General features: G+C 42.4%; 1 protein-coding gene across 1 annotated transcript in view; it reads right to left on the bottom strand.

The window, feature by feature from the left end:
- Window positions 1–7,633: 7,633 nt before the first annotated feature.
- FHDC1 (FH2 domain containing 1) overlaps window positions 7,634–22,106 on the bottom strand; it is a 32,363-nt gene continuing 17,890 nt past the window's right edge. The window contains exons 6-11 of the mRNA XM_069012113.1: window positions 20,859–20,929; window positions 20,635–20,742; window positions 19,661–19,731; window positions 17,225–17,342; window positions 14,829–14,993; window positions 7,634–11,651 (exon numbers count right to left, since the gene is read on the bottom strand). Of these exons, the coding sequence (XP_068868214.1) occupies window positions 9,606–11,651; window positions 14,829–14,993; window positions 17,225–17,342; window positions 19,661–19,731; window positions 20,635–20,742; window positions 20,859–20,929 (2,579 nt within the window). The 3' untranslated portion in view covers window positions 7,634–9,605. The remainder of the gene's footprint in view (window positions 11,652–14,828; window positions 14,994–17,224; window positions 17,343–19,660; window positions 19,732–20,634; window positions 20,743–20,858; window positions 20,930–22,106) is intronic.

Here is a 22,106-nt window from a genome sequence, read left to right as displayed (position 1 = left end):
GGAAGTGGAATAGCTGCCATTTAATCTGTAGGATAGCTCAAGGTTTCTCATCAGCTTTAGTGGAAGGGAAGGAGGGAAGGAAATCCAGGAGAAGAGGGGACAGAGTTCCCTTTTAAAAGGATATCAGTAAATGAATCATTAGACATTATCACAGTCTCCTTAATTATGGAATGCTCAACACAGTCATGAGGGGAAAGGAGAGAGGTTTACTGGAAAATACATGTTCCTTGCTTAGGGACAGGGGGACCAGGCCAAAGAGCTGCAGGCCAGCTGCAGAAGACAACAAGGGGAAAGTCATAGGGTTTATCAGCATCCACAGTGTCCCCATCAGGGAGAAAGGAACGGCAAGTACAACAGGTCTGGCCAAAGACGACCCTGGTGATTTCCAGCAGCATGAGAACTCTAACTGGCCAGATAGTGGATGCCTGGTTAAATAACCTTTTAAACACAACCATCATGTAGTTCTGAAACAAGTCCCTTTTGTTAGGCACATTTTTAATGCAACAGAGACTGAACTTGGGTTACCTAGAATGGTTTTAAAACCACTGCAGGAAACAGTGATCACAGATCCAACCTCCCAGAACTTCCGTTTAACTTTGCTGTCAAATTTAACTCTGCTGAACAGGTTTCTAAATTGTTCCTGTGGGTCTCCCAAGGCCAGCGGGCAGGCAGCACCCTGCCAGCCAGAGCTGCTATCCCACGGCAGCCTCCGACTGCATGGAGCTGAGGGGGGACCAGCCTGAGGCTAAGAGCCAGTGCCTGTGAGCAGCAACAATGCCCCCAATGCCAAAAGCCACCATGGCCTGCTGAGAACAAGGTTCCCCCATCCCAGCTTGGCAGTGGGAGCACACTGGGACTCCATCTCCCAAGTGTTTCCACACCCCACGCTGTCCCTGGAGCACGGGCTGACACCTGAGCCACTGTGGATCCTCAGCGGGGCAAATCACAACTCCTTTCCTGCAAAGGCTTAATCAAGCAGAAATATGATAATAAGAGCTTGCCAGTTTGGCACACAGCAATGTAACAGATCCAGTTACCAGCAATTAGACACTCCACCCCGATTAATTTGTGCTAGAAGTCCTATGACAGTTTTAAACAGAGAGCGTGATTATGTATTCGAACTATTTACCAAAGGTTGGGGTGATTTTACTGTCATTTAAAATGTTGTATATTAAGGCTGGACATTTTATTCAGAGATATGTACTGCACTTTCAATGAGACTTATTCAGAGAAGTACTTTCATTAAACAAGAGTTTAAACTCAGTCATACAATGGACCTCTTGATCAGCCATGGACCCCAGTGCCAATTTATGCTAAATTTTCAAGCTACACATTCTTGCAAATCTCTGCCTTGTGGTCTTTTCTAATATTGTTGGTTGCTTCTACAATTACAAAACGTCTCCTGCTGTATTTCCATATGCCCTTCTCCCATGTGTTGCTTGTGCCACATCTCACATTATTTCAGATTCTGTCTTTGGGCAGGGTTGGGGACACCACAATGTCTGGGATGCCATGGACACAGGTCTGTGCCCAGGGGCCTTGCTCCTCTGCTTGTTGCACAGATGAGGAATAGACGAAGATTCCAGGGATATTCCTCACAATTGTTTAAAGAGCTCCCCTTGCTAACACTCCACTCACGGCCTCTGTGCTGTACCTTCAACTGGCAAATAATTTGTAAATTGTCTTGCAGAGTCTGGTTTGGTGGTTACATCTTTTAGTAGATCCAAGTGGTCAGTGAAAATTGGTTACATTCCTACTGCAAGGCACACACAGAGAGGGCAGGGATTAAGATCTGGCTTGTGCGATTCATATTCTCCCTACTGCCATCTCCTTTGCTGCCTTACTCCATATGAGGTCCTTCAGAGCATGAACTCTGATCTGGGACCATCTCCACTGGCATATGAACCAGTCTCATTATTTTTTAGATGCCACTAAAAGCACCATCAGGAGCTGCCAGATGATCCAGCCCATGCTCCATCCAGTTGAGTTTCAAGTCTCTGGCAACAGATTGCATAAAATCCATCACAGCAGCTTGGGCAGTATTTTGCAGCAGTGTAGAAATAGTTGCTAGATTTCTAGGCTTCCTGGTTAGCTGCCATTTTGCACTCTCCATATGAGTATTTGTACTACTTGGGATGACCACAGCAGCTCTACTGTAAGTGTGAGGGTGCTGGTTTCATTCATAAAGCCACACTGCAAGAAAAAACAAGCATCAGAAGTATCACATTTATCAGGAGACCTGCTGCTTAACTGTATATGTATTTATATGTATTTAAAGATGTATCACATCCTGCAGGACACAAGTTAGTCACTGGGAGCACTTACTGTAACTTACTATTCTATTTGGCACTTAATTCCTTTAAGAAGAGGGCAAGTAAACTTTTGCCAGGAAGAGTTGAGCTGTTGAGCTCACAAGGGTCATTCCTCAGTCTCCCACAGATCGATTATGGAGCTGCCAGCACCTGTCCACATTCACCTGTGCTCAGGTTAACAGTGCTGGATCGATTCTCAGCCTGGCTAGCCTGGCTCACCTCTCCTCTTTCTGCATCCAAACTGCAAATGTCCACTGTTCCCACAAGCCTTTGCAACATTCACTGTTCTTTTTTTTCCTCTGGTGTCCCTTAAGCAACAAACTTCTTTCTTTCTTGCATTCAGTAGGTTCCCTGCTGCTTTTGAGTTTTCTCTCGCATTTCTTGCCAAGCTCCTGTCCTTACTTGCTTTATTGACTTCACATCAGCCTCAGACAGGCTAGCATTAAAAATTGCAATATATTCCTTGAACTAGGTGGCAAACAGCTTTCAAGCCATAGCCTACAGAAGACCAGCATTTTCCTTAGGGTTTTCCCATCTTCAGAACCCTTATTTCAGTAGCAAAATCATACTCCTCCCTCTTATAACTACTTTGTGCTAAGAACAACACCCTATGGCCCTCAGCAAAGTGACCTGTGTGTGAAGTTAGCTTTTCTTGGAGCAGGAGGCTGGGCTGGGCGACCTCTGCAGACGCCTTCTCAGCTCAATTATTCAATTGCTTAGGCTATAACCTGCTGGGAGGAAAGACTGTCTTAAACAGGATTCCATTCTTTTCAGAAAGAACACATGAGCACCAAGTACTTGCAGCAATAAGCAGTGCTTATTGTATGAATACACTGCATGTGTTCCAAGTGCTCTCCCTTTCACAGAGTGATTACTTTCAGCAGAAGGAAAATTGAGTATACGTTCCTCAAGAGCCATCATTGGGCTTTCATGTGCTCTTATAAAAAGGTTGTTGTCCTTACCCTATCAAAGAAACCCAAAATATACTGGAGCCTTAGTCCATACCATGAAAAGCTACGTGCAAATTTAAGAAACAGTAATACAATTATTTTGCTCTGGTGCGCAGGGAAGCAGCACCAAACTGACAGCACAAATGTATTTGCTTGTGGTACCAAGACTATGGGTGGGGTTAGAAATCACTTCACCAAATGGCTTTTGAAGCTGTCGTCGACAGTCTTTCATTAGGGCTTTTTAGACACCGCAAAGCTAAATTAGTCACACCTTTATTTGAACAGACTTTCCTCACCCACCTCTGCAAAATCACCCCATGCGCTCAGATTCTCAGCTCCATCATGAGCTGCTCGGCGTAGGGGGTGAGCGACGTTCACACGGAAAAGATGCAAAGATGCACTTCTCGGTAACAGCCTCCCCCAGCGACAGGGACAAGGCAAAGCTGCAAAATACAGACATGCGAGCCTTAAAAGCCTGACTTCATTTTGTTCCCTTATTCCCACACCTCACTGGAAGCTGGCAGCAAAAAGTCTCAGTTTGCAGATTTTGCAGACAGACGTTTGGGAAGGACTCACACTGGCAGAAAGAAGAAAGCGATGGAGCAAAACAGCCACTGGAATTGAGAAACGGAGAGAAAGCAGGATGAAGCAAATGGAAGAGTACAGAAAGCCTGCCACGTGAAAATAAGATAAAGAGAGGGATGAGTTATTAGCAGATGATGGAAAATTTAAGAGGAAGATGGAAGATTATAACAGAGGAAACAAAAGTGGGAGGAAGCAGTCATGGGACATATAGGGATAAATACAGCTGTAAAAGGGTGGGGAAAAAAATCAAAACCACATTTACACCCATTTTTCTTCCTAACAACAGGGATTAAAGATTTGCATAGGGAATACGTCTGAATCAGTTTAAAATGCTGCGTGAGAAACACCAGAAACCAAAACATGAGGTTAGCAACGTGTCCTGTTTTCAGCCCCAGAACTCAAGCGACTCCAGCAGCTCTCAGGCAATTGCTTTCTGCAGTGATTCAGTGGAGTCAGGCACAGGGGAGTTCTGGTTTCTCCTGGAGACTGTAGTTTAAACCTGGAGTTGCCAGAAACAGCAGACAGAAAGGGACCTGTATGGGCTCTGAACACTTGTCTCCACTTGTGCTTATTTTTTGTTGTCACTTTTTTCCTTATGCACTTTTCCCTACAAAGCACACCAGTTACTGGGCTTTGGTAATTCCTAACACCAATTGAGCCTTAGATATATATCTAACACCAATATCCACCGTAGATATATATTTAGTTTCTTCCCACAACTTGTGCTAGCCCACCTGAAAGATGTAAAATCTTACTCTTTTGAAGAAACTACCAAAAATGCACATAGAGGGTCTATTAATCTGCTTCCCCAAAACTACAGAAAAGGACCACGAGGAGCAAGCACCAGGGAAGTGAAGGTGATAGTAGGTTTGCAGCCCTCAGCCCTGCTTTACTGCTCTCTTGAAGGTCACCTTTTTACTTCTAATGACAATGAAATGGAAGAGTAAAGGGAAGTAAAATTAATTGTAAATAAATATTTAGAAGTGGAATAAAGTATTTTCTATCCAGCTCCTCTTGGGTGCCCAAATGAACATTGTCTGGGTTCAGTTGCTAGGGTTTGTTTTCAGAGCAAAGAGGAAACAATCACTGGGATGTGCTCTGGAGCTAAAGAGTTCTTGCTTTTGTGCTTATTTTGCTGCTGGATCACTGCAGCCACTGAAAATATCTGCTGCCCCTGTGCAACAGAGAGTTATTTGAAGCTAACAGCTCTATTTATGAGTCAAAGTCCTATTGTTTAAAAAAGACAAAAACCAAAGTAGGTAGAGTTCGTATCTTTGCTCCACTTGACCCACAATGAAGCATCAAAGTTTCTCGCTTTTTTCCACCTCCTCTTCCCAACAAATAAGGATAGAATAGGACAAACAAGGAGCTATTGTTCAGACCTGATCAAAAGCAGAAGAGGCACATCTCTGTTCAAAGAGAGTCTGTCTGCTTCAGATGGTGTGAACGGTCTCAGAAACTCGTGGGACTCTCTCCCCTCCATGCCGACAAGGCCACCCTTGCTGAGCATTTGCTCAGCCACTGCCAACCTCACCCTAAACACCACCACTAAGGTCAACATGCTCATATCCCCAGTGCTTCAATGCTGAAAGTAAGGACATCAACAGCTGGAGATCGAGGATTTTTGTTCTTTTTCTTTTTTTTTTTTTTTTTTTTTTTTTTTTTAAGCAGAGCAAGTTGCCAGCCGAGGCAACCATTGCCTACCCTGCAACCTCAGCCTTCAGGCTGAAAAGGCATTGGAAACGAGTTACACAGCAGGGAACAACCACTGGCTAGAAACAATTTTCTGAGTGCAAGTAGTTGATGCTGGTGGTGCCAATCACACACCTTGCAACAAGTACCTTCACATGTCTCTCGCCTCAGTGTCACTTTCTTTTAGAGTTACACAGACTATTTGCTCAGCTGCCAGTTTTAACAGCACACAAGATTTCCAGAAGGCATCTTTCAACCAGGAGAACATGACAGAGTTGTTAATATCAGCTTACAAGTAATAAAAAAGTAACGTATTTTTGGCTATTTAGATAGTGACGTGGCTAAAACAAACTCCTTTGTTTCCAGCAGCTGTTAACAATACCTGTAGGGAGCTGTTCCCAAGGCAGTTATCTCTGGCACTGGCCGCAGTAGGATGTAAACAGCATGTATCAAGTTAATGGAAAACATTGTGCAGCCAAATCTGAAAGGAGCAGTGTTTAGCTGGGCCTCTCTCACAGGGATTGCGTTCTCACACGCAGCAGCGGGCAGGCCTTGCTGGCGGCGGGCAGCCGGGGCTCTGGGCAGCGCTGGCAGAGCAGCGGGGCCAGAGGCACCGAGCCCGGGAGGATGTGCAGTGACAGCCCCGGGGTGGGAGCTCAGGGTCAGCGCCCAGGGAACGCCTCCAGCACGGAGCTGGCTCAGGAAGGGTTAGGCTGGAGCCAGCGTGTGGCTCTCTGCATCCATCCACGCAGACGGACCCTAAGATTGGAAAGATACTGATGGGTTATTTTGAATGACATAGTCCGGGCTTGTACACTGTGGGAGGTGTGACGGGAACCCTTTCTGTCTTTCTTGATAATTTAATGAGCTGTTGTAATGAGGGATGCACTGAGCCCCTCATTTGTATGCAGTTCCCACATGAGATGTGAATATTAAATTCCTCCAAGTATGAATCAGTACCTCTTACTCCCACAGCTTCCCTCTATCTCTCAATCTTCACCAGCTCCACAGCTCCAGATTCCCCTCACAGTCCCCTGGGCTCCCCCACTTCACTGCCACCTCAGTAGTGACCAGAGGAGATTGATGCACCCTGGTCACAGTCAGAAGCATCAGCCATTCAGTAGAACAAAGCTGGAGAAAAGGCATTGGTTCTTTCTTGAAAGCCAACTGCAACCAGGTGAGTGCTGTGCCCTACTAGCCTTCAGGAAAATTGTATGACATGGGAAATTTAACCTACAGGGCATCGCTGTCTCTGACACCTGGTAGTTTAAATAATGAATTGGTAATTATAAACCCTTTTGACATAAAAATGAAATTTAAAAAGCATAAACTTTTGAGACACACCTTTTGATGGTGAAGGGCTTTCCCATGTAGATTCCACCAGCAGCCATCACTCAGCACTGGCAGACAGCAGGTGCTTGCCACTCCAAATGGGGAGAGACACTCACCAAACTAGAAAAGTCAGGGGCTAAACAAGTTTGCAAAAAGCAGCAATTCCAGTCCAGAAATCATTTCCATAGCAGAGAGGAGGAAGTGCTCCCTGAGGACAAGGAGGCTGGCTGGATTTCGCTTTTTTTCTGCTGAATAGATGTTCTTTTGTATGCAGTAAAGAAGGAAAAATAATGGGAGAATGGGACAAAATTGAAAAATTCACAATTGCAGTGCAAAAGTCACCACCCGCTCCTGCAAAACAGGCTGTTCTGTATTTCCACAGTCCTGGGAGTTGTAGACCAGAATTTCTCAATAAAGTGTGCTAAGCTCAAAGGCATGAAGATAGCGACAGATCCAGACTTGTTAGTGCCATGAACATTTGTCTTGGCCACAACATCCAGTGTGTACACAAAGTGCTGCGTCTACCATCTAATGCCTTCCATGTTATACCCAAACCCATGCTGAAAGTCTCACCCCAAAAACGTTCAGAAACTGAAGTTCAATTGCATGTCTTAGTATAAAAACAAACCACAGTTTCTGCTATGAAGTCCTTCCCACAGTCACCCACCCAGATTCAGTTGCTTGAGATCTTCAGGACCAAAGCCAAGAGTGTAACAGGAAGGAGAAAGTACAAACCTCATACCCAGTAAATGGGAACTTTATTAAACTACTCAGTTACTCCGAAATGTATAAATGTTCCATTAAATACAGTCAGTTTTCTTTTACACGGATTTATAGAAATTTATTTACATGTTCCAAACACATTTAAATTATTTTTCAAGCTTGCTACCAATAAAATTTGTTGGTTTCTTAAAAAAAAAAAAGGAAAAAAGTCAATCATCTGCTCTTGCAGATGTGCATACATCCACACAGGTACAAATAAGAAGGGAGATGCTTTTGTATCTAACCCACAAGGGAGGCAGTATCCGAAAAGCTTATCCAAAAAGCAGAATATTTGCCCTTGCAGAAAAGCGGGCTCTATAAATTCTCCCTGTGGGACAGACTCAAACAAGAGGCCCTATGCAATACTTTTTGGTGTTTGGGTATGATGTCTGCATCAAGATTGGCTGGTATGTGGGAGGAACTAAAGGCCCCTTGCCAGATTCAAAGTTAGCTGTCCCTGATACCAGCCCGTGAGAAGCATGTGAGCTCATTCTCACTGAATTACACTCTCCCAGCACGAAGGGATAGAGCAGACAAACAGCTCTATCACTAGTATGTCAATGCCACTTGTCCAAAGAGAATTTCCCTTTTTAAAAAATTTTATTCTTAAATGAGGCTTCATTTGTAAGTGAACAAAAGGCAACTCTTTAAATAAAATGCTTAGGAGAACAGCACTTTCCCCACCTAAATACATTTCTCTTGGGAAGATGCACAGCATGCTGAATGAGTTTTCCCTCATTCTCTGTATCTTAAGTCTGGCAGAAGTTAAAATTCGTATCTGCAGGGAAAAAGGGGTGTTTTTACTTTGCAAAAAGCTTATCAAATGCTAGTTTAATTCCTTTAAAGTCTTTTAACATTAAAAACCACATTTGAAGCAACCAAAGAACTCTACAAAAACATTGTCATGCATAAGCTCTGTGTTTCATGCTAAATATTCTTGTTGACAAGGAGAGGGAATGGAGGAGGAGGAGGAGGCAGGGAAACTAATGGCTCAATCAGAGCCATTGCAACATTCAAGTAGTTTGGTAGTATACAAACCAGTGGAAACATGGAATGGTAAGAAAGTGCTCAGCACTGCACTGCAGCTTTCTAGAGCTGAACTGCAAACATCCTGATATGTATCATAAATATATGGCACTTCTGTATGACCAAAAGCTGGCAAGTTTGCTTGTGATCAAAACAAGTCAGGAGTAGTCGTCATGCCAATGGCCCTTCCAACAGGCACAGCCTCCAGCTGTGCTATCCTATGCAGCACCGGCCATATCTACTTGTGCATGCAAGACAATGCTGCCACATTCTTGGAGAACAAGCCTCCTGCCCAGCAGAAAGCCTTCCCCAGACACACATACACATTCATAAAACATGCCATAAATTCTTCAGGGACGTGAAAGACAGCCACAAACAGCAAATGTCTTGTTTTACAATTTTTTGGCCAGCAGTTCCCAGTCTGTCCAATTGCCAGCAATGGACTTTGCAACAGGCAAAAAGAGCTCCCGAATCCAAGGAATTGAAAGCAATGGAAAGCACAATCGCCTAAGTTCATTTCAGTACTGTTCCACAGAATTCATTTTGACATCAAATAAGAAACCAACAAGCACAAAGGCTTGAGTCCTAGGAAGAATCTTATGTACACAAAAAAACTGGCCTTTATCCATGTTTTTTGTCACAAAGTGTTTCATCTTGTAGTTAAAACTTCTTAAAACTTTCCGGCTTTTGGTGACCTTTTTTATCACAAATGCAAAGATTTGCTGTTCTGCTCACATTCCATCACAGTAGCTTTAAATACATTCAGATTAATAAAAAAGGATTTAGACCAGAACACAACTACTTGCCCTTTTCCAACAGTGTGCTGTACTTCAATGAGCACATGATGCCATGTATTGGCAAGGTTACTGTTTTAAGGAATTTCACTACACAGACATCCAGTGCTTGGACAAGTGTTCACATTCCAAGGTTAGAAAACCCCTCTCCCTTATTTCAATAATGGCTTTAGTATTTTACCAATTGTGGTTCGGTTTGCATCCTTCAGTTTAAGAGATGCCTTTTCCACTGTTCCCTGTTCCTTTGGTGCAGGCTCTGCTTTTGTGCTGACAGCTTCTCCCTGCAGGATGCTCCTTCCAACCACTCTGGCACTACTCGCTCTCTTTAAGGTACTCACACTATTCTCCTTTGGATTTGGATCATCAGAGGTTGCTGCTGGCTTCACTTTAGGCAGCCTCTGGGACACAGACCTGGTAATGGGTGGAGGTCTGGATGAGCTGGATAGATCCACTTTTGCACGCTTTGAAGAAGAGGCCACTGTATTCCTCGCAAAGTTTGGGACAGCGGGTGGTGCTTTGGGAACACTGACTGTGGCAACCTTGGTGTCCTCTGCAGGGGTCTGGGGTTTTACACTGGAGCGACACATCTTTGTTTCATCTGTCTTTGATTTGACATTACTCCTAATGGGTTTCGAGCTTGGCTTCTTGAGAGCGACTCTGTCCCTCTCAAAGTGAGCACTGCTTGAGGTGACAGTGCCCCTTCGTAACTTTGGCTCTTCCACTGACATGCTGTGCCTGTAGGGACTTCTTGGCAGCGTGTCTGTTGTGCCTCGGACAGAGCTGCGGTGAGACAGCCGGCTTTCCACTGTACTGCTTTCACGAAGGGCTGGCTTGGGTTCTGGCTTTTTCACGCTGCTTGGTGCCCTGTTTGACCGAGAAATAGGTACCACTTTCCTCATACTTTCGTTCTCAGAGGCATTCAAAGTTCTGACAGGTCTGGAAGGAGCTGTGTGGCTAGGCCGAGTGCCACTGGGTTTTGTGGAGCTTTGAGATCGATCTTTTAGAGAGTTTGTCTTTGGTCCTGATAGATCTTTATTTTTTATGGGTTTTTCTTTAGGAGGGGTGTGCTCGCTATCGGCATCATCCTTATCATTTGCAGAAGCGGGAAGTGGCAGCTCCTTGTCAGAGGTGGAATTCAGATTTGAGAAGAATGACCTAGCCTTGTGTTGAGCATCATTGCCAGAAGAGCATGCTTTGCCAGCCTCACTTCTTATTTCGTTGCCTGCTGATTTAAAATCATTTCCCTCTTCAGAGTCCAATGTCAAAGAACAATCAGTCGTGGTATCTGACATGTAGCACACTGGCCCATCTTCCCTACTTCCTGAAACACTTGTATCCATAGACATAGGGCTGCTGCTGCTGGGCTCTAAAGCTTCATTCTTGCAACCCGCTGCCTTGGCTTGATGGTTGCGGGCGTCTCTGGAACTTCTGGAAGCTGGAGGCAGCTCATCATCGGCAGTGCTCAGGGAATGAAAGCTGAGATCATCCAGAGTCTCCAGGTCTGTCCCACCAGCATCCTCTAAATATGTTAAAGGTGCATTCTCTGCACGCTTTGCTCCTCGAATATCAAACTTACATAGCCCTTTAACAAGTTCATGCTCCTCAATTGCAAGGGCCAGAGCATTTATATCTGTGGACTCCTCGCAGGACACGTTGGAAGTGTGCACGTTGTAGTCAGTGCTCCTCTGTGAGTAATGGGCACCAGGACCAGACGAGCCACTGAGGTGAGTGGGCTGAGCTGGAGGCACCTGCTCTGGGCCACCATTTTTCGCTTCCATTTCAGACTGTTGGTGTAAGTGCAAGGTATTTAAGTTGAGATCTCTTGTTTCTTTGGATTCCGCCCAGGCTACATTTGGTCTTGCTTGTCGGGTGTTTGCACGGGGAAGGCTGTTAAACTTGTTTGGATCCTCGTCTTTTGAGATTTCCAGGAAACTCTGCAACTCCCTGTCTGCAGTCATCCCCAAAGAAAGTCGAGAACGTCTGGAATTTGTGTTTCTGTACAAAGGGCTTTGAGGCCTCTGCTGCAAGAAGGGAAGAAATTCTCCAAGTCCGTTTTTAGCCAACATCTCTACATCATTTTCACTGCTGCTCCGCCCAAAGCTCCCAAGCTCTCCAGCTGCCCAGGATCGACGCTTCTCCTCCAGCTCCTTTCGTCTTTGCAGACTATGAAGTTCCTGGATCTCTCGTTCCCTGTTTTCCTGAACGACAAAAATCACAAATATATGTCTCAGAGGACAGTGTCCTGTGCATGAGAACAAGACACATTCCTTTCTCTCTCCCTTTGTTTCTTCCCATCTAAGTTAGCTCCTACTGCTATCACCCACTCCCAACCTCCAACACGTACACACACATGAAATCACCGTGGCAACCACAGCCTGCAACCATTAACCCTATGGAGAGCAGCTCCCTGCATAACTAATGGTGACGAAACATCCAGCCAGTCAGCGTACGCAAAAGAAATGCACCAGACCTTGCAAAGACCAACAACATGACCCATCAAACCCAAGCAGATGTCACATCTTAGAATCACAGAAAATGCTGAGTTGGAAGGGACCCACAGGGATCACTGAATTCAACCCCTGGCCCTGCACAGCACCACCCCCAAGAGTCACACCATGTGCCTGAGAGCGTTGTCCAAATGCTTCCTGAACTCTGTCAGCCTTGGTGCTGTGACCTCTTCCCTGGGGAGCCTGTTCCAGTGCCCGACCACTCTTTGGTTGAGCCAAAGAGTTGCGGATGTAAGATGGAGAGCATCAAGCCCCCACTAAGTGTAAAGGTGGTGGTCTTATCAGGTGAGTAAACCTCTACCTAATCATTACATTCATATTTTAAGACAAACTTGTCTGACCAGCGCACAGCCAACACGGTTCTTCCAACCTACCTTACTACAATTGCAATCATTCCTCAACAAGTGCAATTTCTACACAGTGCTACTTTCCTCTAACATTACAGATTGAGAATTTTGCAAAAAGGCATTGCTTAATTGCATATGAAAGCAAACAGAAAAGTTAACACAATGCTTCACGATATTTAGATATCAAGTGACACCACTCAAGGACCATTACTCAATGTCTCGCTCAAATTTTGGATCTCATAATCACTGTTGGTTTCAAAAACGGGCAACTGTTGTACAGCGATTGCCCAGGGTAGGATGGAGATTTTGGCAGCTAAACTGAGGGATTTTGGTTCAGGAAGCCATAGAAGAGGTAGTTTGAATTTGAAAGACAACACAGTAAATGCCTTTTTAATAAAACAATTAGCAGTGATTTACTGTGAATATCAGCATTTCAACTGTTACCTCTAGGCTTCAGATTTAATCTAACTGTACCTTTGGTTGAACTTTCTGCATTACTTTCTGAAATGAAGAACCTGGCTTGCTGCAGCCAGTACAGCTGTAGCAAAAGAAAGAAGGGGGAGGCTAGTCTTGACAGAGGATTCAAAAACTGCACGATTTTCCAGCATGTTGCTAAATCTGTTCTGATCAATGACACGCTGTTTAAAAAATCACACCTATATTTGTCTAAAGTTCTGTGTAGTTTGATCTTCCTGTTGTTGTGACAACAGAAGAGCTGCACAGCTAGAAGAAGTCACCTGAAAGCTTTCAGTAAACAAAAGCCTAATGCTTTGTGATGAATGGATTAATCTACACCTCTTAAAGTGGATTTGAGCCTACACTGGGCTCTGAAAGATAAGATGCATTAGAGACCTAAGAAACCTGAACATCTAAGAAAGGAAAAACTTGCATTTCAGGAAAAATGTTTGGCAGGAGCTTTCTTTCACAGGTATGGGATTACAGAATTTCTTGCCAAATGCTAAAGCTCAACTTTAAATATCCCCTTGTGAAGAGAAATGGTTAAAAAAAATTGCAGATATTATTACCATATTCCATATTAGAAAAAGAACATTTTAACCTCACCTAGAATATGTTTCAGGAAATTTTATTCAAAGGAAAAATCTACTTTATGCACATAGTTAAGCATGTCAAAAAACTGCAAAAAAACGTTTAAACATTTGAAATATGTACACATGGCCACTGTGGTACAAGCCATCTTTTTAGACTGTTGGATGTGCTGTCTACCCATGACATTCTTTTGTCAGAACTGCCATTTTTATTCCCAATTGTTCTGCTAATTTTGTAGGAACAACGGTCAATCCACAGTTAGCAAGCAAATCTTCTCAAAATTTGCAAGCAAGAGTCTAATTTGTAATTTTTTTGAGTCTAATTTGTAATTTTTTAGAGCGTAGCTGCTTACTACAGAGAGAGGACCTCAAAAGCCATAGCTATCCAACAACCACTTGTAATATGTGACTATGAATGAAATCCTCAACCCCAAATATTTGAACATATATGGATGAAGTCACCTCTTGCTTAACTGACTGCAATAGCTATCACCATTTGGTTTTATACATTTGTGCAATGTTCACCCACATGTAACTACGTGCTGTCTTGGGTGGTAAAGGTTAGGTAAGCTAATGGTACCACAGACACATTAGCTGAACATCCTGTCAGCTCACTACGAATCAGGACTGTTCTCTTCTTTCTGAACTAAAGCTTTTATCCAAAGTGCTGCCGAATGTAGATTGCATAAGGGCATGGATCCAATTAATGCATGCTATTTGTAAAGACCTAAGAAATATCTGTAACAATAGACAGACTTTGCTGAACCAAAACTGTAACCAATGCCAATACTGACTCCTCCACCTTAGTACAGTTCCTGAATTATTTAGGACCAATTCAGGGTACTTGGTGAATGAATGCTCACACTGGAGATAAGGTATCTTGCTGCCATAGGCCCGTTCCACTTCTTAAGTTTTCGCCCACAAAAATCATTTGGAAGGACAAAGCAGAATAAACAGCCCTTACTTTACTTGGTAAAGTGCCTCTAGTCATGTAAAGGAAGGCAGTGGAGAACCCGAGCTAGTGTGGATTCAGGCTGGTAAGTACATCCAAGGAATGGCGTGCCACACCTCAAGGCCTTTCCAGTGATCCAACACTACCAGTCCAAGCCCTGAACAGCGAGCAATAGTCAGGAAGTCTGTGCAATCTGTCTCACAGCTCAGCTTAGCAGTCACCAGGCTTCCTCACCAAAAGAGGAGGAAGGGGCCCACTTACAAGCAGGCAAATGAACAAACCTGATGTATCATCCCAGTGGTCTCGCCTGCCTGAAACAGAAGATGCAGAGCTGCTCACAATGGCCATTTCCTACCTGGCTTCTGGCAAGGAATGCTTACAGGAGTGCAGTTTTCTGTAGCCATTTGAGCAAATAAATCAAATACTACAAGATAAAAAATGCCCCTTAAGCAGAAAAACCAACTTAATTCACATGAGCCAATATCCATTTGAAAAGAGTGAGAATCTCATTCAACGCTCTTACCTTAACAGCCGTGTTGAATCTTACACAGAAGTCCCTAAATATCTGGAAACATTCATCCAACTTCATAGTTTCTTTGTCTTCACAGAAAAAGTCAATGAGAGCATTTCCCTCCTTTTGCAATTCTCGTTTCTGGTGTTCAAGCTCCTTTAGATGCCTTACAGCAAACTGTAGCAAAAACCATACACACATGAACCAGACAGAAAAATTAAAGTCACAACAGGTCATGTATATATTAGGAACTTAAGAAATTCATGTTCCAACCCAGAAATTGTTACAGAGCCCAGGAAATTAACATTTTGAAGGAGAGCTCCTACTAACAAAAGAAAACATGCCATTTCAGCAAACTGAGTAAACAAGGTCAAGAAAAATGGACCGATCAAAATGTCCACTCTAGTGACTAGGACAGAAACCAGGAAAAAGTTCAAAAGCCCTTGAACAAACTTACAGCTTTAATTTTTAGATGAGTAAAACCAAAGACTCTACTTGAACATTGACAGACCACCTGGGAGATCCTTAAAAGCTCCTCATTCCTTATTTTCCCAGTTCCTCTTCAACCTTCAACTAAGCATAAAGGATTAATTCCTCCTCCTCACTTTTCCAAGAACACATGTGACCTGATTCCTGGATACACATCCCAAAATCAATTCCTTCCTAAGGTGACCCTAGACCACAATAAAAAAGGTTTTCATGCTTGAAAGGTAAGGAACCGCTGGAAATATGTATATTTTAAGACATCCAGAAAATATTCCTATAAAGTAGCATTTTGAATCATAAGTGTAGAGCAATACAGACAGGATGGGAGTAGTTTAGTGGAAGAAGATTCAAGAGGAAGAGAATAAGGCTGTGATTAGACTTTGAGCAGCAGACTGCTTAAAACACTTTGATCAGGTGCCCCTGCCTCTTCTATCTGCATCACCAGCTATCCACTTCCATTCTTGCACAACCCCACATCTGATACCACCTGTCGCTCAAAGTAACCTGATGAGAAAAGTTAATTTTTCACACAAATCTGCTCTCTAATTCATGGTTGCCTAAATATTTTTCATAATGTAGCACTGGGGTGGGAAAATGCAGCTGGAGGCACTTGTGACCACTTAATCCAACCCTGCTTTCAGGAATTACTTGGAAAATTATACCACTAGGATAGGAACAAATACGACTTGCTAGTCTTAAGAAAAAAAAGAAAAGAGAGGAAAAAGAAAAAAGCCCACAATAAAACCTGAAGATAAACTGGACAACTGATAAAAGCATACATTAAAAATTAGTTCCTCCACATATTTCATTAATTATTTCACAAGGGTGAAATAATCAAAGCTGACTTCTATATCAGCTTGGTTATCACCTGTAATTTAGAAACAAAAACTGGAAGTGTTTATGTAAGGTATGCATTTGTAAATTTTTTTTCCCCCCAACATTTCTTTTGGAATGTGGCCTAAACAAGATTGTCGTGTTACACAGAGCAAGCTATTAAATTTTAAAAAATCCCAAACATGTTAAAACATAACATTAAAGAGTCTGGGTGCAATGGATAAAAGCCAACAATTCAGAGTGAATGAGGACAGGTATCTCAATCTTAACCTGCCCCTTTCTTCATCAGCTTTTCATCTCCTGAAAAACTACAGAGACTATTAACTACATTTGCAAGTTGAAAATCAGGGCGGGTTAAGTTCCAGATCAACACCTGCCTCCTTTTAATAATTACCTATAGTGTGAAACAGAAAAAAATCATTTAATTGAAGTATAATATGTATCTCTCCAGGCATCACCACGTACTCAGAAAATCCCAAGAACTCTGCTTCCACTATATGCATCCAGACCTGTAAAATCTCTGCAGTACCTAATAAAAAAAAAAAAAAAAAAGGAGAACCCACACAGAAATAATGGTGTGTCTCTGAATAAGAGACTCTGTGCTAAGGGTAAATTAGTAGAGAAAACAGTCCCTTAACCTTACAGCTTCTAACAATATCTCTTCAGTCACCCAGCAATCAAGATTCATATGCACAGCACAGCCTCAGCTAAAACTGATGTGCTCCAGAATAACATCACATGCAGACACTATTCTTTGGGCAGCTGCAAAATACAAAACCAGAGACCACTCCAAATTGTCTTGTATTTTAACTACTGATCTTCATCAGTAATTTCGCACGCACCAAACGTGCTTGCCTAACAAGCCTAGGGCAATGTACACTCAATATCCCTCCCTGTAAAAACACAGTCCTTCCAACACTCTTACTCGACAAACAGCAAGAGGCTGGAACACCTTTGTACAACTGACAGGGCAGGCATATAAAAACAATGCTTCTGTTTATTAACAGGTCCACACAAATTACATTCAACTGAGGAATGTTGCTGTGTTCAGGCGACAGTAACACATTAAACACGGATATCCTACAAACCTGGAGAAAGCTTTCCATCTGGTGAAAGAGCTTTGGGTCTCTTCGGATGCTGTCTTTAACAGATCTTGTCTTGACAGACAGTGAGTGGAGCTCTGCTTCTACATTATCAATGGATAACCTAAAAATAGCATATACAGAGAATGTTTATCAAAGGAGAAGGAGTGGCCCACAGGTTAGCCACAACATGCTGCAAAAGCGGATGCTTTACATGAGGTGCAAACGGGCTAACAAGACCTGCCTGTTCAGGAAATCTTTCCACAGTAGACACTGAAAGTTAGGAGAGAGATAAGCACATTTCTCCTTATTTGCAACCTGAAAAGATTCCCATGGGGTGTGGTTTCATGATTAACTCCAGCCAGTCCTACCCACCCTACCCACCTAACCTTAGAAAGGTTAATGCTGCCCTGCCTTTGACTAGGTGTTCCTTTTCTCTCCTGGTGCCTGTCCTAGCACTCATTTTTGAGATGGCCAGCCATATCTGTGAACTGAAAATTAACCTAGAAAAAGTAAAAAGCCAATTTGCTTCCAGATGGATCCTTTGCTTGGTCCAATTGATTACATGACTGTTTGAGTGCAGCAGCTACCACAAAAAGGGGGCCACAAGAGACTGTCAGCCAGGAGTACCAATTTTGGCAGTAGCATTTGGCATCACGAAATTGCATGTTACACTCTTCTAAGCAGTCATAGCAATGCAACCTACACAGTCTCAACACAGTTAGAATATTTCATCCTTCTACCATATACCAGCAGCAGAGCTGCTGCTGTGAAAAGGGAACTCAGAAATTGAAGATCACAGGAAAGAGCTCTGATCTGGTGTAATCTAAGTGTTCTCCTGGGAGACCCACGTTCCACCTAAATGTCCCAGTCACTTCAAGGGTAAATGCTTCTAAACCTATGGCACTTCCTTCATAAGAGAACTAAGCTTTGCCTAGGAATTGAAGCACTACAGTTTGCCAAATGATAAGAACTAACAACTGTACACGTGCTCCTCCTAAGGTTGTTTCACCAGCAGCATGGCTTTCAAACAGTAAAGCTGAAGAACTTGTGGCAGCCTGATTAAAATGCACATGGCAGCAGACGGTGACACATGTGTAAGTTTGTCAGTAGACACATGAATATAATGTGTGCTGGTTTTTCTTTGCTTACTTCACCTGCAAAGTTTAGTTCCCTGTTTTGGGAAAACATGGTGTTTCTGCAACTAAGGAAAGCAGTAGGAAATACAGGCTACATTTTTCTGAACGTGAAGGAGGAAGAGGGTGGCCTACAAGTAAAGAAGGCAAGACAACAAAAAATAAAGAACATAATGGTAGTTGTTTTAACATGCTCTAATTGAGAAGATTTATGAGCAACTTGTACATGACAGTTCTCTCTAAAGACCTTCCTCATGCCCAGTGGTGAGGTACATATTTAATTTTGTTTCATTTTCCTGTACAGAGTGCACTCCCTGAATAGACTTCAGCATGAGTTACAGCAGAAGACTTCCAGCATTAACAAATGTGATCAAAGGACAAAGTGGTTAGAAAATAAGTATCACGAAATTTGGGATTCTGCCTGTTCCTCTCCTGTTTGCCAGGGGGATTGGATGCTGAGGAAAGCCACATTCCCCAGCAGGCCACATGGCAAACTGCCAAAAAGGTGTGTGGGTTGGATGGCAGAGAGCCACACAGGTGGTCCCTCAAAAATTTTCTGATTAACTCCACGGCCACTCCTTTCCTCAGAAGATTTCAGTCTTTTGCAGACATTATTTAACCCTCCATCAGATCTAAGAAACGGGATCCACTGTGCAGCTGGGAAAAGAATGTAAATAGATTGCCCTAAGCTCAAGAGTAAGGAAGTAGCAAAACTGGGAACAGAACTTCAGCATTGCTAGCTACCAGGTTTCAGACTTAGATCACACTGTCTCACAAAAGTAAGTACAATTATCGAGGTACGAATCAGGTTCAGTTTAAAATTATGCAGCTTAGGAGTTGAAGCTGAAAAAATTCAGAGCCACAAACCCTTCAGATTTTCCAACCAAGACAGCAAATGAAACCTCAAAAAGCATCTATGTGAAGCCAGGACCAGCACCTGTCTCTGGTACCAGATTTGGAAAAGTATTGTAGCCTACTCAGAGACTGATGAAAATTGGTTTAAGGAAAAACAGTAAACATGCTTTTAGTTCAATCCCTTAAAAGTAATGAACAGGCACACGTATTTGACAGAGACAGAAATACCAAAAACCTATGGAGATCATGTAATAAAAAAACCTCATACCTGAAGGCACATTGCAGGCATACTTCTGCTAGTAAATGGAAATGAAGACCTCAGAGCTGCAGTAAACATTTGTAAGAATCTGTTTTTGAGCCAAGACTTTCCTGAATAAGCCTCACTGCTTCACAAATGAGAAAATTCCAAGTCACAGTGTAACCATAAGTTTTCAGTTTTCTTTTAACTCACCTGGCAGCATCGTGAACACTCCTAATTTTTTCTGAGAAGTTGAGAAGAGCAGCATCTTTCTTTTGAGCTTCCTGAAACAAACAGAACAAAACCAAAACACACACAATCCATTAACATTCCACCACCATGCCGAAGTCCCTAAGTCTGGCAGTTCTAAAGCTTCTGGGAGGGCACTTAAAGGTTTCTCTCCTGCACTGTTTTTCTTCCCATTCAATCCTAACACCACTGAGTGGAAGACACCCCTTAAAGAAAGGCAGGGATCAGAACTGAAGACTTTAAACTACAGCTTCCATTTTGCAGTGTACAATAATAGCTGTTTCTGCCAGTGAACACAAGCCAGATGTATCAATAAGGAATGTTAGGGAAAGAATGATTTACTGATGCCATTGTCTGAGCAGATATGATGCTTCCTGCACAAACATCAATTAATACCCTATTGTTTGCTGGTTGGAAATCTGTTAAGCCAGTTTATACACAGATAACCAAAGTCATATAGATGCATTTAAATTCTCTCCCTTCTAAAATCAAGACATTTGAAAGGAAGGAAAAATAGCTTGAAAAAAGACTTCAGCAGCTTTAAAAAACACAAATCAGTCATCAAGGGAGAAAATAAAGCTATCAAAAAGGCTGCTCAGAAGATTCAATGGGAAGATTGAGAGAATATTTATCAAAATAAGACACTTCTACAGTGTAAGAATTTGGGACAATAAGAAAAAATCTAAAATGAAGAGGTTTGATGAAGGCAAGTTTCTACATGATATAAAAACTAAAGCTTTCCATGAGGTTCCAGATAGGATGACCAGGTAGAGGTTATTTTTCGTGAATTCTGTGGCAGGAGAAGAAAGGTGAAGATTAGATCAAACCTGTGAGAAAGCTGCTTTTTTTCTGAGGCACATGGTCCCTTTTATTGTCTATCAATTAATGGACCTATATTTGTAGAAGTTGCTTATACCAGCAAAATAGTTTTTCTATACCAGAGCAACAAAATGCAGCAGACTCATCCCAGGTTTGTTTGCTTTCGTGTCCGCCAGCTTGAGCAGTGACGACAGTTTAAATCCAACAGCATTGCCAGCATAACCTCCCTAAAAGACACAGTTTGCAAAAGAGCACATGAGAAGCTGAGGAATGACATGAGAGCACTGCAATACTAACAAGGAAGTATGGTCCATCAGCCATCTCCCTTTGGGATGTCACTTACCGCATTCATAATATTCCCAGCCTGAAGGACCAAGTGCAATATGGAATGCAGTTCCTCACAAGTCATTAACTCTGTAAGGAACAAGAAAATTGCTGTCTAACAATTGTTTGTTTAGAAATATAGTCAGTTACCAAGCTCCTCTTCAGCTTTTTTTTAAAATTTGACAGGAAACTATAATAAACTGAAGAGGTCGTGGGAAAAATAATGGCACTATATACTTCCAATTCACAAGCACAACTAACAGACCTCAAGTGTATGTTCAGACTTTAACTTAGCAAGTGTAGTATTTCCAAGGCAACCTCCAGCAGCTAAGGAAACATTTGGGGCCTAATCCTGCAATGTGTGAAGTGTCTTATGCAAGTGGTTCAGTATCCTCACCACCTACTCATTGTTCCAGTATGAGGCAAGTGCTCTGCACCCAGCAGGATCCATTTGCCATCTGCCAGGATTGGGCTTTTGAACAATTATGCTTTTTTTAGGAGACTTGGCCATAAGGCTTGAAAAGATAACAGGCAATGTTTAAATTTCCTTGCTTATCCCGCTCCCACTATGAATCATCATTTTATTTCTGTATGATCACCAACTCAGAGCAGCATTTATTTTACTTGTCATATCAAAGATGATTTAGCACAAAGTTATGTTCTGTGTGACAAAGAGTCAAATGGAATAAAACTGCCTTTTAAAGCTTTCCCATCACACAAGCCATTTGTAACATTGAACATTTGTAAATATGTTCATTCATGTGCAAAATGCACAGCAGTGTTCCATCTGAATTCATACACTTTTTCACCCAGCTATATATGAGCAAAAAACAATATATGTGCAAAAAAAAAATATATGTGCACCAGAGGGATTGCCTTAGAAATAACATGTGGAAATTCAACACTATAAAGAGTTAATAAATGTGGTACAGCAAACCAAGTAACTCCAAATTTGCAAGTGCCCATGTTGCAAGAAAATCACCATGAGCTGGTTTTAATGTAAGGTACTATATTTTACATTAATGAACAAAATAAAAGGTGGAATCCTTTTGATTGCAGTGTAAATACTTTTAAAAACTATTTTGCTTCCAAGTCCACATTCTATAATCTACCCTGCATTCAGCCGCTCAACACAATACAGTAATCAATCATTTTGGAAGCACACAGCCCTTGTACATTTGGATTTCAATACTGACAGCCTAAAGACACAGAAATAATTAAATAACCTTCGATCTAACAAGCTATAGGTGAGGAAGCAAGGAGGAAG

This window comes from Aphelocoma coerulescens, chromosome 4 (assembly GCF_041296385.1).
Source record: "Aphelocoma coerulescens isolate FSJ_1873_10779 chromosome 4, UR_Acoe_1.0, whole genome shotgun sequence".
Taxonomy (NCBI): Eukaryota; Metazoa; Chordata; class Aves; order Passeriformes; family Corvidae; genus Aphelocoma; species Aphelocoma coerulescens.
The sequence above is the reverse complement of the archived record's forward strand: the minus strand, read 5'-3'. Positions and strand labels throughout refer to the sequence as shown.